This window comes from Alosa pseudoharengus, unplaced genomic scaffold (genome assembly GCF_046254945.1).
Source record: "Alosa pseudoharengus isolate Yale_2024_CS ecotype anadromous, Long Island Sound unplaced genomic scaffold, YU_APseudo_1.1 YU_APseudo_1.1_scf_1, whole genome shotgun sequence".
Lineage (NCBI taxonomy): Eukaryota > Metazoa > Chordata > Actinopteri > Clupeiformes > Clupeidae > Alosa > Alosa pseudoharengus.
In genome coordinates this window covers 32,621,287-32,640,864 of record NW_027468564.1, presented here as the reverse complement: position 1 = coordinate 32,640,864, position 19,578 = coordinate 32,621,287, and the positions used below count along the sequence as shown (strand labels likewise).

General features: G+C 40.0%; 1 protein-coding gene across 2 annotated transcripts in view; it reads left to right on the top strand.

Annotated features, from left to right (window-relative positions):
- The window catches only part of LOC143125457 (NACHT, LRR and PYD domains-containing protein 12-like), a 40,651-nt gene extending 21,559 nt beyond the window's left edge, over positions 1 to 19,092 (top strand). The window contains exons 5-11 of one of the 2 annotated variants that reach the window (XM_076286964.1): positions 365 to 541; positions 724 to 897; positions 2,958 to 3,131; positions 6,203 to 6,376; positions 10,923 to 10,969; positions 15,526 to 15,609; positions 15,890 to 15,970. In XM_076286964.1, the coding sequence (XP_076143079.1) occupies positions 365 to 541; positions 724 to 897; positions 2,958 to 3,131; positions 6,203 to 6,376; positions 10,923 to 10,969; positions 15,526 to 15,609; positions 15,890 to 15,897 (838 nt within the window). In that variant the 3' untranslated portion in view covers positions 15,898 to 15,970. Of the gene's footprint in view, positions 1 to 364; positions 542 to 723; positions 898 to 2,957; positions 3,132 to 6,202; positions 6,377 to 10,922; positions 10,970 to 15,525 lie in introns of both variants that reach the window. The other variant, XM_076286955.1, reaches the window with a different exon arrangement.
- The last annotated feature ends 486 nt before the right edge of the window (positions 19,093 to 19,578 follow it).

Below are 19,578 nucleotides of genomic sequence, written 5' to 3'. Positions count from 1 at the left end.
TAGCGTTGTTTTTTCATTATTTTTGTTTAAGATGAATTGGCACTAAATAGGTACCCAATATGTATGATGAAATCCACAAGAAGGGTAATTCCTACATCATGTTCAATGTGCATTACATTATTTTCCTTTTGGTACTGTTCACTACAAAATAACAAGTTGTGGAACGAATAACAGTCAGCAGTCATTCTATTCAGTCAGCACAATTGCTTCTTTTGTATGTGTGGTTGTTCTGAAATATGATTTTAAGTATAGAGATACAATGCAGATACTGTTAACTTTGACATGTCTTAACTTGTCTTGTTGAATTCTCAGGAATAGTAGGAAGATTGTGTTGTGTTGTGATTGTGTCTAATTTGTTACCCAGGTACATAAACTCAGCAGATGAGGAGAAGAACCTGACTCCAGCTCAGTGTTCAGCTCTGGCTTATGTGCTGCTGATGTCAACTGAGGACTTGGAGGAGTTTGATCTAAAGAGATATCAGAGATCAGAGGAAGGGCTCTGCAGAATGATTCCGGTAGTGAAAGTCTCAAGGAGAGTTTGGTGGGTAAAGCCTTGGTATTTCAAATTACCATGATAATTAAAAAAAAGAAAAACCTTCTGATGTACTGGCTGAGATGGCAATATTTCAACTGTTTGTTTCAGTGTGTATGAGACTGAATAAACATGTTTGAATTGTGTGTACAACTGAGACATAATGATAACATAATCTTGATTTCAAACAGGCTAAATTTGTGTCACCTCTCCAAAATGAGTGGTCAGTTGTTGGCATCAGTGGTGCAAAGGACACCTTCCCAACTGAGAGAACTGGACATGAGTGGCAATGACCTGCAGGATGAGGGAGTGGAGCTGCTCTGTGTGGGATTAAGAGATCCACAATGCAAGCTGGAGACACTGAGGTCAGTTGTAATTCTCCTTGTTGTTTCATCCCCAAACTTAAATAATTTGTTATGTCTTCGAATATAGAATAGTCAACAACTAATCGATTAATCATTGCAGCCCTATAGAGAGATAATCTTTTTCACACATCACTCCATGTTCCATAGGAAAAGAAGGGGACACAGTAGCATACATTAACATATAGTAAACAAAATCAGAACATGCGACATGTAGCATATACTCCCTCTACTATATACACGAGGGTACGAATAGCATCCACTTCTAACTATACATTGATGCAAACAACATACCTTATTCAGAGTGTCTATTACACAATCACTGGAGGCCAATGAAGGAACATGTGACTATGACTGGAAATCAGACAGGGGTCTCTGATTGTGTTGCCCATAGACAGTAAAGGTGTTGCCCCCAGCAATATGGCGGCCGCGTTTACGATGCTACCTAATAGAATTCGATGGACAATGCGCTATCTAGCTTTCTAATATCTATGGGATACACCGAACTTGCAAATGGTATATTCTTCCTACAGGCAGTAGGGGCGGGGGAGAGAGTCTTCATTCGCCATGTAATGAGCCATTTAACCATGTACCGAACTAAAAAAAGGGAATTTGACCCAACACAGCCAGGCATGATGCCACAACTATCCCATAAAAATCATATGCTGTTCTTCTCCTAACCTGAATTGCATCATTTCTATTTTCTATTGTCTCCTCATCTATGCTTTTTTAAACAACATTACTGTAAAGTTCATGGTGTTATGTGATTGTCTCAGCATCATGCAGCTAGTTGTCTTTTCACCTTCAGGTTGCCAGATTCAACCAAGATGGCGCACAGAGTTCAGTAGATGGTCCGAGACGGCCATATTTGCAGAGCAACATTATTTGTCTGGCTTTTTAATGTTTGGATTTTGTGAAAGTTAGCGAGAAATAGGCACTGTACATTTTAAAATACCTGTTTTTGTAACACAAAAAAACATCTGAAATGTTGTGTGAGCCAACTATCCTATCTAATGTTAGCAAGTTAGCAAGCTAATTACCCTCCACCGCCACTGTTCCACATTGACTTGTCAAACTCCCTTCAATACACGCTCAAACTTTGGGAAAACCCACTGGCAAAATTTGACTAACGGAAGCTTCGGAACCAGAGCCGTATACAGTATATACTATATACAGTGGGTTGCATAAGTTTACACCCCCATGCTAAAGTTGACTAAAAAGAGAAATAAAAATCCAACCTTTAAGGACACCAATTTTCTTTGAAAATGAATAATGTATCATAAATAAATAAATGTTCATCATTAAAATACAGACCCCCTCCCCCATGTTAAATTCCCATAGAGGCAGGCAGATTTTTATTTTTAAAGGCCAGTTAGTTCATGGATCCAGGATACTATGCATCCTGATAAAGTTTTCTTTGCCAAATCAAACCAGCTAATAGGCTAACTGAAATAAAAAAATGCCAATCTCTAGGTATGGTGAAGGGTATGTGATGATGTGCGGCTATTTTAATTCCAAAGGCCAAGGGAACTAACACACTGACAAGAGATGTAAAGAAAAGTCAATGTGTGCTGTTTGCCAGCATTAAAACATTGCTAACTGAGCAGTGGGCTTTTGTTTTTGGGGTGACAGTTAACTTGGGCTATCTATATACACTCGGCTAACATTGAGAGAGTTATAAACAATCACCCAAGCTGGTTTGCAAACAATAAAACTTTGCTAACATATAGCCTACTTTAGACAATCAACTTACATTGTAAGACTGTTGCTTGCATGGTCACACAAGTGTTGACACAACTCAAACTCGAGCGATGCTGGTGCAAACTATATCAGAAATATATTCGGCTTCGGAAAATGTGAGTGCTGAGTTTTTAGGATACAGTATGTCATCCGGTTATATTCTGATCTAGCCAAGTGCTATAGCAGGGCAGGCTAAACAGAGGCTGTGTTGTGGACTAAATGTTATCGTTAGAGATTGCCTTTGGGTTTGCTTGGTAAACTTTGAAACATTATTGTTACCTTTTTATTTAATTTTTTTAATTCATGTATTTTTTTCTAAAAAGGGTAAATCACTGCAACCTCATCAAGCCAAGCTGTACAAGCATGGCATCAGTGCTGCAAAAGACACCTTCATATTTGAGAGAACTGGACATGAGTGACAATGACCTACAAGATGAAGGAGTGGAACAGCTCTGTGTGGGACTAAGAGATCCTCAATGCAAACTGGAGACACTGAGGTCAGTTATAAGGTGGATTACCTGTACAATACTATAAAAAAAACACTATTACTCTATCCATCATATTGCAATAAATGACCAAGTAGTTTGGCAGAACACAGGTGTAGAAGGTGGAGTCTGCTTTCTGACTGTTTCAGGGGAAGGTTTTGAAAGCTGAAATCCTCTATCTGTTATGTCTTTGAATATTCAAAAACAGGGCAAGCTGACTACGCCACCCTTTGAAAGGTATAATTTATCTGAGCAAGGGGAACTCAAATAATGTTGTCGTCACAGTTGGTGAAAGTATAAAAATATAATCTTTATTAATAAATAGGCTCACAAGGCAGTTGGTTAGTCACCAGATAAAAGAAAAAGAAATGAAAGAAAAGAAAGGGAACCACATGGACAAGGGTAGGGATTGGGGAACCTCAGCGTGGGCCAATAGGAAGACTAAGATTAGGCCAGGTCTTTCTAACACACGTGGTCTGGCGCACACTGAATAACACACGTTTAGGTGCTGGGAAAATACACAGGTGATACGTGGAAAGGAAATTAAGAGTTCATCCTACACACACACACAAAAATGACACAGCAATTAAGAGTTCATCCTACACACACTGCCGTTGCTATTGGGCTACTGGAGTGGGAACACTAGAGACCGGCTACCCAAAGCTAAGTCGTTAATGGGCCTGCTAAACACTGAGGCTTTTAGCTATGAGGGAGGGGAGACACTGGACTTAAAGTAAAGAGAGAAAAAAAAACACTAATAATAATAATAAAAAAAGAATAAACAAAATAAATCAACTCTAGCCTACGGCTCACCCTTTTATACAAACACTACGGCCGGTAGGCCAGAGGAATATAGACAAGCCAAACAAACAAATAAACTATGGACGGCACCAAACATATAAGTAAAAAAAGAGAACAGCAACTAGCAACGTTGTGTAGTTGCAGGGATCTTTGACACTGCAAGCATAAAAACTAACACGGTAAGAATGGTTGCACTTACCGTGAGCAAAAGTAGCAATTACAGACAGCCAACATGAAAAAGGCAATAGAGCATCAACAATTAAATACATGGTAAAATATTAGCCAGTCAGCATTGCAGTGTTCTACATTATTACAGCCAACATGAATGGCAACAGTTAAACAAATGCCCACTTAGCAAACTAGTTATCATGACAAAAGAACGTTAAAGAAACTCCGACATACCTGTGGGCTCGCGGTGCGGTAACACCAACCTGGAACCAGCTGTGACTGGTCCACTACGAGCTACCGGCTTAAAGGAATTATCCGGAGTAAAATGCACTTTAGATCGATTTCCGGATGATTGGGGGTACATACGTTGAGTTGACATCAAAATTATGTCATTCGGATGTGTTTTGAGAAAGTTCGATTGTACCGTTTTCAGTCACAACTCGTAGCCTGGAAGTGAGCGGGGCATTTCAATTGCGCCGTTACAAAACGCTATTTTTATACATCTTCTACAGTTCCAAACAACATAACACTTACGTGGTAGTGAGTAGAGGGTCCCTAAAGCCAAACCGAAGTATCCCGAGGTCTTTATGTGGTCGAATAGAGAGTCCAGAATGAATTTCATCAAGCCAGTACCTTTCCGGAAAGGTTGCCATCTTTGCCGCCACCTTGAGGGGAAAGTCCGTAGGAGTCTTATTGCTGTGTAACACGCTCTGGAAATTCACAATTTCGTCGCCGTTTAAAAAAAAAAAAACATAGTCCAGTCCATACAACTTCATTTCAATTTCGAAAGAAATACTGGACTATGTTTTTTTTTTTTTTTTAAACGGCGACGAAATTGTGAATTTCCAGAGCGTGTTACAACACACTCAGCAATAAGACTCCTACGGACTTTCCCCTCAAGGTGGCGGCAAAGATGGCAACCTTTCCGGAAAGGTACTGGCTTGATGAAATTCATTCTGGACTCTCTATTCGACCACATAAAGACCTCGGGATACTTCGGTTTGGCTTTAGGGACCCTCTACTCACTACCACGTAAGTGTTATGTTGTTTGGAACTGTAGAAGAGGTACAAAAATAGCGTTTTGTAGTGGCGCAATTGAAATGCCCCGCTCACTTCCAGGCTACGAGTTGTGACTGAAAACGGTACAATCGAACTTTCTCAAAACAAATCCGAATGACATAATTTTGATGTCAACTCAACGTATGTACCCCCAATCATCCAGAAATCGATCTAAAGTGCATTTTACTCCGGATAATTCCTTTAAGGACCCCAGGTGCCTATAAATAAGCCTGTCGGTAACGCGGCAGGTAGCTTAATCAATCACCTCATTCCCCACTTAACTCATTCAGTGCCTGAGTTGAGTGCCAAAAACGTAATATTATTATTAATACGTATTTTTTATGACGATTGAAAACTCATGAAAACGCACAATCTGGAAATTTTATCTGGACATTTTATCATAACTCGGTTGCCGCTTTGGGTTGAATCAGTGACGCATGCACGTCAGGTCAAAACCAGGCCATTTTCGTGGGTCTATCACTAGGTGGCAGTCTCGCCAGGTCTCGCTGATCACTTCCCGGAAAGTTTACACAAGTAAGTAACAGGCAACACTTCATATTTCATGAAAGACGTTATATCTCCATTTCTAGAAAAAAACAGCGATTTTGATGAAAACTAGCCACTGTTTAGCTTGGGATTTCTCAGGAACAGAGGCGTGTAGAAATACACGGGTTGCACCCACCGAGAGTTTAAAGTCTCACCTTTTAAACGAGCCATTGTATGTGTTCATAGCTATAACACAGAATATGCTGTGGCTGTACAAAAATCATCAACAATGGTCTAGATTGCTGGCACTCTAGGACAAAGCTCCCGAAAACAGCTTGGCATTCAATGAGTTAATGACGTAGAGCATATGTTGAGAGAGAGAGAGAGAGAGAGAGAGAGATCATGAGACTAGCTGTGCAGAACGGGAGAGATAGAGAAAACAGCAAACTATTACTGGCCCACAGGCTACATTAGGCTACTGCATTTGTTTGTGTCTATATAATGTTTGAAGTACTTGATATTTGATTAACTTTGAACCACTAATAATGAGGGAAAATCTTGTTTTATAGGCTCTCTGGTTGTCTGATCACCCAGAAGGGCTGTTTTTTCTTGTCCTCGGTCCTCATATCAAACCCATCCTACCTAAAAGAGTTGGATCTGAGCTACAATCACCCAGGAGACTCAGGTGCCAGAGAGCTCACAGACAGACTGAATGATCCCAGCTGCAAACTAGAGACATTCAGGTGAGTACTTGGTGTTAAAGGAACACGCCACCCAAAATCAGTAGTGATATATGTTCTTACCGTAACTTTCACGAGTTGAGTCGTACCTCTCCCGCGTCGGTAGGTGCACTCAAACGCTCTGTCGCGCGGCGCGAATGTGTTAGCATGTTGCTATGCTAGCGGGCTCTGCCGTGGCCGTAGAGAGAGGCACATAGCAGTATTCGAACACCTCCACGTTTTACCTACTTAAATACAGTTGCACGAGTAGTTGATGAAAAATGTTAGGGCACACAACATGAAACGTGACGATTTTCCAAGCGAATAAACATGAGAACTACAATGTGTGGCGCAATAGCACTTGGGAGTACTTTGACCTAGCGTGGTAATATTATTAACACCTAATTGTAGATCCTATCCACCACAGAGTTTAGAATCCATGCTGGATCGACCCTCAGCCTCTCCCTCCCCTCTGAGCGAGAGAGGCACACACACTAGAGATGCGCTGATGGGCTATTATTTTAACCATAACTGCATAGCAAAACTTATCATCCATCAGCCATCCATCAGCACCAAAGTTTGTTGACCAATTTTCAAAACTACACCTGCCCACCATCCGCTGGTTGTTTTAATGTAGGCTATATGGGTGATGCAGCGCTGCTGACGTGAGGCTAGAAAGCCCTTGCCTGTTCTCGAAAGACTGATCTAATGCAGCAAATATATTAAAAGGCAAAAGTCGTACATTGGCTAGGCCTATCCCCAGAATATCAGCAGCAAACTCAGTCTCTGTCGCGCAAAACAGTCTCCAAATAAAACGCACATCGGCCTGTTGCCTATATTCTGCCAGCTTGTGACAATATATCGTCCAAAATGCTTGATTGCATTGCATTCTCCACATTTTTAGCTACATTTTCATGTACCACATCAGCATTTTTGTTCAGTGAATCTTTTGTAAATTGCTTTACAATTACCGTCGGGCCTATAGGCCTATTGCCTGGCTTGCCTCAGCTTCGGTCACGTCCTTTTACAATTTTATCATTGTAATAAAAAACGCAATTTGCCACATAATTTCAGCATGCTCCTGGCCTACTAATTAATGCCTATTGTACTTTATTTTTTGCAAAAAGAAAGAAATCCTTGATAAAATAACAAGTCATTCACATTATAGGCTACTTTACACACTGTTATGTCAGGTTGACTGACAAGCCTGTTCTGAAGACTCCCATTCATTTTGACTGCACGAGCGCGTCTTTTTCAGACAGACATCGCATTTTATAGCAGGCCATCAGACAAATATGACGCCTCGATATTAAAGAAACTCCGACTCCATTCATTCTGAAAGTCCACCGCACAACAATGCAACGTGCATGTTCACATTTTTAGTAACAACCGCCAAACTTGCTTGCTTGCCTTACACATCTAAATTTTCCGACTATTTTTCTTACCTTCTTTTTCCGCTGTGGATGTTAGTGAGTTTGTAGAAGTTTTAGCTCTTACGTTCTGAACATCTCGCACTGCCATCGCCCGATGTCATTTCTTAGTCATATCACTCTCTGTCTCTCTTTTAAATGCCTATTCCCTGAATGGTAGGCTACAATTATGTGTTTTATATATAGGCTAATATCTAAACAAAATAACCCAGGCAGTCTCATCTAGGATATAACACAGGTTGAAGTTGGTTCTATTTAGGGAGGTGAACATCTGTAGATGACTCAGAAATGACATCGGAAGACAAGGAGTGATATGGCAAGAGGCAAGCCGAAGTCTGCTGACAAGGGCCCGACGGTAATTGTAAAGCAATTTACAAAAGATTCACTGAACAAAAATGCTGATGTGGTACATGAAAATGTAGCTAAAAATGTGGAGAATGCAATGCAATCAAGCATTTTGGACGATATATTGTCACAAGCTGGCAGAATATAGGCAACAGGCCGATGTGCGTTTTATTTGGAGACTGTTTTGCGCGACAGAGACTGAGTTTGCTGCTGATATTCTGGGGATAGGCCTAGCCAATGTACGACTTTTGCCTTTTAATATATTTGCTGCATTAGATCAGTCTTTCGAGAACAGGCAAGGGCTTTCTAGCCTCACGTCAGCAGCGCTGCATCACCCATATAGCCTACATTAAAACAACCAGCGGATGGTGGGCAGGTGTAGTTTTGAAAATTGGTCAACAAACTTTGGTGCTGATGGATGGCTGATGGATGATAAGTTTTGCTATGCAGTTATGGTTAAAATAATAGCCCATCAGCGCATCTCTAGTGTGTGTGCCTCTCTCGCTCAGAGGGGAGGGAGAGGCTGAGGGTCGATCCAGCATGGATTCTAAACTCTGTGGTGGATAGGATCTACAATTAGGTGTTAATAATATTACCACGCTAGGTCAAAGTACTCCCAAGTGCTATTGCGCCACACATTGTAGTTCTCATGTTTATTCGCTTGGAAAATCGTCACGTTTCATGTTGTGTGCCCTAACATTTTTCATCAACTACTCCTGCAACTGTATTTAAGTAGGTAAAACGTGGAGGTGTTTGAATACTGCTATGTGCCTCTCTCTACGGCCACGGCAGAGCCCGCTAGCATAGCAACATGCTAACACATTCGCGCCGCGCGACAGAGCGTTTGAGTGCACCTACCGACGTGGGAGAGGTACGACTCAACTCGTGAAAGTTACGGTAAGAACATATATCACTACTGATTTTGGGTGGCGTGTTCCTTTAAACATTTTAATCTTAGATGACATACAGTAGGCCCTGAGTTTGGCCATGTCAAAAAGCCTTTTCTACCGCTCAGGCAAATTAAATGTTTCTGGTGATATGGGAAGTTCGAGAAAAGCTATGTCATGGCGGGAACTCTGAAATGCACGAGACCTCTCTGGTGAAGTGAATTTGAATAAACCAATTGCATGCAAACAGCCAATCTACATATCAACAAATACATGTCAACATCCCTTTATGGTAAGAATGGGACATTCAGCTGTCATATGTGAAATAATAAGCTGGACAGTAGGAGTAGGCTATAGCCAAAATATCTACGCAATATTGGCTGCAAATAGCCTACCATTAATAACACGTCATGGTTGGGTGTTTGAAACAGTAGGTAGCCTAGATAGGCTATGTCATTTTATCATATTGTAATGTATTGTATGTATCACATATGTCATTAAAGTAATTTGTTGAATTTAGATTTGGAGTTCAGAGAGGGTTCACTTCATTATTCAAACTATGCTATCTTAATGTGATGAACGTTAGTTAAACAGGCCTAACAAACTGACACCAATATACTGTCTCCTAAATAAACTTTCAGCACACATACAATGTTGCCAATGCCTAGTTTTAAATGTTAAGAACCTAATTACACTGTTGACAAAGTGTGGAGCTCTTGTTAGCCTTGTAGATGGGTTAAAAGAAGCAATGTATGTGCAGCATGAGAGACGCTCTGTTGCTAGCGCTAATAGCACTATGGAAGAATTGGTAAAAACTGGCTAAGTTCGGAATGCTTTGGGTCTGGATAGGGTCACCCCTTGTCCATGACTCCAGCTTATGGTCATACTTAACATATCCAAAATCCATTTAACACCGGATTTCCCTTTTAAGTCCAGAAATGTTATGGTATGTGGCACTGTGCATTTTGCAAGGCAGGTTCATCTGGTCAGTTTTTGAAACAGACACCACAATGTATTGAAAACACTTTTTGCCACTTTTTGTTTTCCTCTTCTGTGAGGCCTATACATACATTGTGATATATCGTAGATCAAATTGTCTTGCAATGAATAGAGTATTTCAGAAACATTGTATCATGATACCATGTACAAAATTGTATTGTAGTTGGGAGTACACCATTTTTTCATTTGATTTGATTTATTTTGGATTTGACAGACAACATAATCCAAAGGATAACATGTTAAAGTGTAAACACTTATTTCCAACATGGTCCTTGGTGTTAGGACATTTAACACATGACATAAGACCTATTGCTGGACAAAGACAATAACATTTAACACAAATAATCCAAGGTTCAGGAGTATTCTAAAATCAGAAAATCACCAATCACATAAAATAATCCATCTACTCTAATTAAAAAGATCTGTTACTGTATTCCATAAAAATGTCTTTACCTGATGTCTAAAAACCCCTCTGGTATTTAAAAATTTGAGGGAAAGCGGCAGATTAGGTATAGAAAAAAGCACTTCTGGCTGCATTGTTGACTCTGGGCATTTTACAACAATGGACACTGGCCCTAGTATTGTGATTATGCTGTGTATGAACCATCTCTATATGAGTGTGTAAATATTTGGGAGCAGAACCATTTATGACATTATACATATGATTAAATTTTAACTGCTCAACTCTAACATGAAGAGCTGCAGAGTGTCCTCCTTTTCGGTGTTATAGAAATGGCCACCCTACTTTGAAGTGTAGTTTGAAAAGCTCTGTGCTACACTGCACACTTGTATCCCGTCGATCTAAAAAAGCAAACAGAATTTACGGAAATTAAAATGATGCAGTAATATCAACATGTTTTAGATGCTAAAGTATTTAGCCTCAACTGTATTCCTTGCATCCTTGTAAAGGTATGAACATGGAGGAAGGTACAGGATTAAACCAGGACCAGGAAAATGTGAGTGTTTTTATTATTTTGGTTGAAAAAAGAAATACACACGATTGGCTATGAATATACAATATATGTGTGTGTGTGTGGGGGGGGGGGTGTTTGTATGTGTATGTGAGTGGGTGGGCATGTATGTGTGTGTGTGTGTCAGAGAGAGAGTCTATGTTTGTTCATAGGTTCATAGCAGTGGTGGATGCTGCTCTTTGAAATAGGGGAAACTGTAATAAATTTGTCAATTATTAACTAATATTATTAAGGAACTATATTCATTGAGGGCTAAACCAGTTTAGATCAAACAGGGAGTTTTGAGACATGGCAGCTGGCTCAGCTAGTTCACTTTGGGGGGAGTTGAAATAGGCTATTTGGCAGCCTACTTGAATTATTTCTCTGTGACTGTAGTTAAATTAATTTTGACGTTTATCTGCCTTGCTGTTTTATTCTGAATCTCTCCTCATAAGGAAGACTTTCAAATGGCTTTAACAATTCAGGAAAACAATATTAGCATCATCTAGCTACACAGCTATAGTCAGCTAGCTGGCCACAAACTAGCTTTATAAATAAAAGCTATACAATACACAAATATATACACAACTGAAACAAAAGCAAGTCACAAACTCAATAACTATATTTACAGTTTTATTTGCAGTAGGCTATGTACAAAGACAAATACTGACATTTGAGACAAAAATTTGAGCTGCCTCTTGTCTTCACCTGCCAACACTCCGCAAAGCATTGACTGAACTTAAAAACTCTCCCTCCGATCGCAACATACTCTAGCCGAAATGCTGTCAATCAAAAAGAGTCAGGCCACTGTGACGGTTCCTCCAATCATCACACAGAGGGTCGGCGTCCAGGCCATCCCACTGCCCTATAGACCTCTGAAGTTTGCCTACAAAAAAAGAACCAAAGCTGCCATCATTGCCCATATAAGGAGATCCAGGTGTTAATTGAAGCTAACTATCTATGGCAAGTTGCATTGCAAGTTAGCTCTGGGGTAGCAAAAATCTAAGTTTGCCATCTTAACAGGTGCGGTAATTAAAAAAAAAAAAAAACATGTTATTTTCCCATAGGAAAAAATCACAAGATACCTGATCTCAAAGATGGCAGCTTTTATGTTATGCTTTTATTTATTTAACTTAAGAGGTCTATTCACTCCCCGAGGCCCGTGCGACGCTGCAGCTCTGCGATTTAAAAATGGCTCAAAACCACTTTGTATTAAGTTTTAATGGCTCAAAAATGACATTTTTATATCTAACATGTCAGATTCATTAAAAAGTATTTTCTATGTGTCAGGAAAGGCTTCAGAGGGTGGGTTACAGTTAACACTATAGTACCCAAATTTCAATAGCCACAGAATGGACTTTGTTTGGTATGTTTTAGGAATCATTAGCCTACAGGCTTTAGGCCACTTCAGCAGATTTCATTAGTTTTTTTTGGAGCTCCTTAAAATAGGCAAATTGTTTTTCATAAGGGTTATAAGTTTTCAGAACAGACAAGTCACATACAAACCACTGGGGCAGGTAAGAGCTAGCATAACCCAAATATATAATCAGATACGGTGGAATTTGTATAGGCCCCAACGGATAAAAATAAGAAAGTGTATCGGAGAGATCATGTAATGTGTAGTAGCCTATAAGGATAAATCGCGCTGATTTGAAGTGACCTATAATAACTACCAGTGAGCCGCAGTCTCCCTGCAGCTGGCGCAGCACTTCACTTTTTGACACTGCAATATGTATACATGAAGTGCGTCCAAATTCACCCATTTTTCTCTGTTGAACTCCTCGTGAAGTACTCATCACACATGTGTCACATGAAAGAGCCTTTTCTCATCTTTTAAATGGTGCTAGCCACTTGCTGTGATAAACGGTTCGAGAGGAAAATAACTTTTCAAGAGATTTAATAATTATTCTCTGCGCCCATCTCCACATCCATTTCTCTCAGTGGAATATGTCACACACTCGCAACACATGACAAACCATATATCAGAGTAAACAGCAGACCTACCGAACACAAAGCTGTAATGCATTCCTGTGTATAGTTAGCCATTCCAGAGTAATCCGGTTTTGAAATAAATTGTAGCAAAATTCAACATGGTTTTTAGGCTTAAAAGCATTTCTTAAAACGGAGCTGTGCTTACATCGCCTAGATATCTGTAAATAAGTATAAGTATATATACTTTTTTGATCCCGTGAGGGAAATTTGGTCTCTGCATTTAACCCAATCGGTGAATTAGTGAAACACACACAGTGAGGTGAAGCACACACTAACTGCCTGCTACAATGGCGGCGCTCGGGGAGCAGTGAGGGGTTAGGTGCCTTGCTCAAGGGCACTTCAGCCGCGGTCCACTGGTCGGGGCTCGAACCGGCAACCCTCCGGTTACAAGTCCAGAGTGCTAACCTGTGGGCCACGGCTGCCTTATATAAATATTAGAATCAGAGAATATACAGCTCATGTTTAAGAGTTTGTCAATGTAGCCTTAATGATTTATTTTACAAAATGCTAAGCATGCATGTATTTAAGTTTCTTAAAACTGAGCTGTGCTTAAATTAGTCAATGCATTATTTCATAACAGACCAAATAGAAAATAAATGTTAAATGTTAAATATAGCCTATATATCAATCAGATTATGTAGGCTACACAGTATAGTTATCAGATCAAGATCAAGTTAGACAGCTCCAGAACTCATGCCAATGATTGTCTTAAAGAAGCCACACCACTTTTATGACACTATGGCATATGAATGCTGTTCTGTTGACTAACCATGATATCACATTTTATACTGTATCTATAGTGGCTGGTGAAAGAGTTGAGTGGCTTTTTTTTCGGGGACCGAAAAGCAGTGACAGTTCATTAGAGTAAATGCTTTGTTTGTGCAGTTATCTTGAGTCTGTGCGTTTGTGTGTGGTGCGTTTGGCACACTGTGATAAATGTGATAACACCATGCCATTTTGGGTAGGCCTAGGAGTTTTTGGGGGGAGAAACCCCTGAATCCCCTCTTACATAGGACATTTCATGTCTGGGCTTAAAGGGAAACTTGGCAGGATTTCCCCCTCTGCTGGAGAAATTGCGCATTATGCTATTTCAAACTGTGGGAAAAGGTAACGATTAAGCACATGGATTTGTTTACAAGCTAGCGAACCGTTAGCATAAGTTTGGCAGAACTATGTGGATGTTACAAGGTAAGAAACACGATTTAAAACGAGTTTCTTGTTTCTCACTTCTCTTTCCGAGAAGGTAGTCTCAATGTTGCAAGGTTGGTTTTCCGCCTGGGGACGCCACACCCCTGGGCGCATTGTTTAAAAAACGAGTTTTACGCCATGCGCCAGGGTGCAAAATAGGGCCCTTAATATTAATTTCTATACAAACCAAGATGGCGGATTCATAAAGTAACGCAAGCACCCACACCATAAGTCTATCTAAATTTAGCTATGTACCAACAATGACATTTTACAGTGACTCGAAGAGCTGTGAAGAACAGTGTTGTAAGGCTGCATGTATGCATGGGCGGATTATGAACTTTCGGGCCCCTGGGCCCAGATGTATTAAGGGCCCCCCACTAATTGTCGTATATGTGGGAAGGGGGGTTGGTTTTTATTTGTTTGATGTGATTTCCTGTATTCTGGTGCATTTTGGGGATGGCCAATACTAAATTCAATCAGATTCATAGCCTACATAGGCCCTACATCCTGATTTGTTGATATTGAGGCAATGATTCCATGGGCTTCATGGCCCCCTGACCCCTTGGGCCCCTGGGCCTGGGCCCAGTAGGCCCGTGCAGTAATCCATCCCTGCATGTATGAATCCGCTTGGAGCTCCAGTGGAATTTTGGTTTTGTGACGACAATTCTTGGTCTAACCGTTGATGTGCCATGTGAAAGGGCAGAAATAGGGCACCCACCAGCCTAGCACTAAACACACAATCAGATATTTCAGGCAGTAAAAGCCCCGGTAAGAACCAAACCAGATTTTGTTAAAATCTACACACCTACAGTATGGCTACTGAAAAGTAAGGTTCATTTATCAAATGTTATTTTGAAGTATTAAAAAATATTGTTGTTTTAGAATTTCAGAACGAAAAGGCCGGCAATTGGTCCTTTTACGATATATCTGTCAAATCTGGTGGAAGCCTAAATTATTATAAATAAATGTATACTCATCATAGGGTATGAGAAAAGGCTAGGGAAATTTTTGTTTTAATAATGTAAGACATTTTTTTAATCTGGACCAGTATCATTAAGTTCTATGATAGTTGTGTTGCGTTCAGTCCAAGATGGCAGAGGCGCAGCTCAGTCATGGGCACATTTGTTGCTATGGAACATTCTATTGAGTTTCGCTTCTTGTTACTTCTATACTCTTTGACTGTAATGAACTAAATAATGAACACTGGATCATGCATGTTGGTTGAAGCAGGAAGAGGTGTGTACACAAATATTTAACATTTGTGTAATTTGGAATCTGAGTGTGACGGGGTCAAGTGTGTGTGTGTGTGTGTTTGATTAAAATTGTCCTTTCCTACCCCATGTTCTGATAAAGATGTTCTCTCCTCTCCTGTTACTGTGCAGATGCCTGTGAGCTCACAATGGACCCAACCACAGCACACAGACGTCTCTGTCTCTCTGAGGGGAACAGAAAGGTGATATATTTCAGTGAGTGGCAACCGTATCCTGACCACCCAGAGAGATTTAATTACTGGGAACAGGTGCTGTGTAGAGAGGGTCTGTCTGGGCGCTGCTACTGGGAGGCTGAGTGGAGTGGTGATGGGGCTGGTATAGCAGTGGCATATAAAAACATCCAGAGGGAAGGGGGGGGTGCTGCCAGTGGGTTTGGATGGAATGAGAAGTCCTGGAGTCTGAGTTGCTTTACTAACAGTTACTCTGCCTGTCACAATAATAAGCAGACTGCCATTCCTGCCCCCTCCCGCTCCAGGAGAGTAGGAGTGCACCTGGACTGGCCTGCAGGCACTCTGTCCTTCTACAGCGTCTCCTCTGACACACTCACCCACCTGCACACGTTCTACTCCATATTCACCGAGCCCCTCTATCCTGGGTTTGGGATTTGGTCTAACTCCTCAGTGTCCCTGTGCCAGATCACATGACCTGCTAACCCTGTAGGAACAGGAACAGTCTGCAGAATCAAAGTCACACTCCTGTTTTTAAAAACACAACTGTGTTTTGATGGAAAATATTCATAATCTACACACAAAACAACTTTGTAATGTTTTCATGAAACAAAATATCTCAAAATATGTCTGAAAAAGTGGGTCATTTTATATTCCCGGCCTACAAAAAAAAGGAAAAACCTGTAGATGGTGTTGTATCAATATTTTGTAATGAGTGTTTTGAATTAAAGGGATATTCCACCATTTGGGGAATTACGCTAATTTTCCACCTCCCCTCGAGTTGGAAGTTACAGCCTACGGGACTATTTTCAGGTGCTGCGTGATATCATTGTGCTGCTGTGCCCATGGCATGTTCGCAATTTTCCTTGATTATTACGCCGGAATGAGAGTATAGTTCCATGTTAAATCAGCCAAGAAAATCGCCTCGTTTCATTTTCCGTTAGTCTTATTCGTTTTTTTGTTTTTGTTTTTGCATTTGAATTGCTGAATTTGAGTAGTTGTATTGACAAAACCCAATTTCAATAGAATATTTGGAAATTGAATTTAAAAGTTTGGAACAGAATCCCAGTAAACTTCAAAATGAATGTAATATTAGACTTTTTTGTAATAAATCATACAATGACCATAATATGCCATCAGAGATTAAGGAAACATGTTATTTTCAAATGTGTACTTCACTGACAACGATGGTACAGCTCCGGATATTCACAATTTAAACTTTCATTTTTCACTTTTTACAGTCCGCAAATACTCTTTATAGTTTTGAGTTTGTGTTTTGACCTGCTATGCCATCTTCCACCAGTTTACCAATCACGCTGCTATTAGTATTCCGTCCTTCAGGTTGCCAGATAAATTAAGATGGCGCACAGAGTTCAGTAGATGGTCCTAGACATATTTGCAGATGTACATCATTTGTTTGGCTTTTTAAAGGACAAGTTCAGTATTTTACACTTAAAGCCATGTTTTCAGATAGTTTATGATTAAATAGAACGTTTAAGATTGAAATTTGGACACATGCTGCTGTCCTGAGAATTTTCGGTTTCTGTGGTAGCCCCCCCCCCCCTCCACAACGCTGCATAGGTGCACTGGAACAATCCTTCCTAAAACGTATTAAACTTTCGTTTACAAAGACGTGAAACTCACCTAGTGGTCAGGGGTGTTCGCTGACCACTCTGTGACACGCTGGCCACTCCTCCTCTCACACAGCATAGTGCAGGACCAGAGTCAGAGAGGATTGAAACGGAGCTTTGGTAGTACTGAATCAGTGCACAGAATGGATAGTCAAGATGCAAAATGTTTGGATGGTTATCATGTCAGCAATTATTTTATCAGTTTTAACACTGAAACTATGCGTCAGATTTCATCTTTAAATCCAATTTTGAATCCTTATCCAACCAGGGTCCATTTAGGGACAAGCATTTCCTGGCTGGGAGATGACAACGGAGCCGCTACTGTACGCAGTTAATGGGATTTGGGTCGAGGATCTGTCTTGACTGTCTTGATTTTTTATTTGCTTGCACATACCTTGAAAGTCTAGCCGGGTGCTTCCGTTCAATGTGCTGTTTCAGGTTTGCTGTGGATGTGGCTGAAGTGTGGATTTTCTTTTTGAAAACCGGCGGGCAAAGTTTGCACAGAAATGTACGATTTTTCCCATCCTCACCCACCTTGTCATAAAACTCATTTAAATGATCATACGACGCCTCCTTGCTACTTTGTCACTTACATGCTGCTTTTTGTTTTGATGATGCATGTGGCGGTGCGACACTGGTGGCTGGTGTTGCCAGATTGGGTGTTTTTTCTGCTACATATTAAGGGCTGTTTACGGTGTTTTTTTAGCCGGGGTTTCGCCTGGAACATAGAATATAGAAATCTGCAGTGGTGGACGAAGTACACAAATCCTGTACTTGAGTGAAAGTAGAGATACACATGTCAAATGTTACTCCAGTAAAAGTAAAAGTCCTCCTTTTACATTTCCACTTGAGTGGAAGTACAAAAGTACTTGCCTTCAAATGTACTTAAGTATCAAAAGTAAAAGTCCTGAAATGTATTATGACTAATACAGTTGCATTTACTATTGTTGAAATGATTCGGCACAGACACAGGCATTCATTGAGCCTTTCTCCTCCATTCAAGGACAAAATCAGCTAATAATTGTTGTATGTAGAAAGAACTAAAAACAAACAAAACAAAATGTGATATCTTAGATACTTCAAAGTAACCACATTTTTCTTTGTTGAATGCTTTACACTTTTGGACCAAATCAAGATGTTCCCTTTTGTGTGTCATAGTGTCAGATTATCTATCATTGTCTATCACTTGCTCGATGGCGTCAAGAGGCTATTATGGTAACATCAATATTGTGAAAAGGGGTCAACAAGGTACAGTAAATAGCGGATATGACAATAACATAGGTTAGGCAACACCATTATTTAAGGCCTAGCTCGCTTAATAGAAAATAACATGTAAGTACACATGTATTTGGACAGTCTTTTTATCAAAAGGAACTTCAGCTGTACTTCAAAAATGTAGTGGAGTAAAAAGTAAGATATTGGCCTTGAAATGTACTGGAGTAAAAGTAAAAAGTTTAACAAAATTGATCAAGTAAAGTACAGATACATGAAAAAGCTTAAGTACACTAACTGTCGTTCAATGAACGTGTTCAGACACAACACTGCCATTATCTGTCTTGCTTTTGGAAAATTGGCCCAATTGGCACATGTCTAGTATTAGGTTTGAAGCAAAAAACAAGTTTGTGAAATTGTAAAAATTCTCTTGATTATATTGTTTTATTTCTTGTTTATGAAATGTTTACTCAGTGTTTTGCAGAGCATACATATGTGGTTGGATTGGATATGGATTGTGAGGAACATTGTTTTATTGTTACAGTCAATGGTTTGTACCTTTGCTCAACAAAATGCCTATGGACCAAACTTTGATAAATATATTGTACCTGTGCACATATTTATTTGAGCCATAACATAGCAAATGTCAATAAAAAAAATAAAAGTAATTAATCTGCTGTGGTTTGTTTAATATGTTCATTATTTGGAATGATGAATGGAAAGTCCTCACTTAACTTAATTCATTCCATTCAAATTCTCACTAGTATTTTGCAAGCACACACCTTTTTTCTGGCTCTAGAAACAAATTAATTAATTGCTCCAATAGAGTTAATTTTGAAACTCTGATAGAGTTATGAAACACTGATGGAGTTAATGATACAACTCCAATAGAGATCATTTTGAAACTCTGATAGAGTTAATTATGAAACACTAGGCTAGTGTTAATACGCCAACACTGTGGCAAATGTTATGAGTGTAAAATGAGTGTAACACTGATCGATTTGCTGTGGGCAGATTCCTGTAGGCCCTAGATGGGTGAAGCCTAGGTTACCCATGTGGGCCCTATATGGTGCCCATAAAGGGCACATCATCAGCTCACCTGGGCTAACCCAAGTAAGGCCACCATGGAAACCCAGGACAAAATAGCTGGGTCC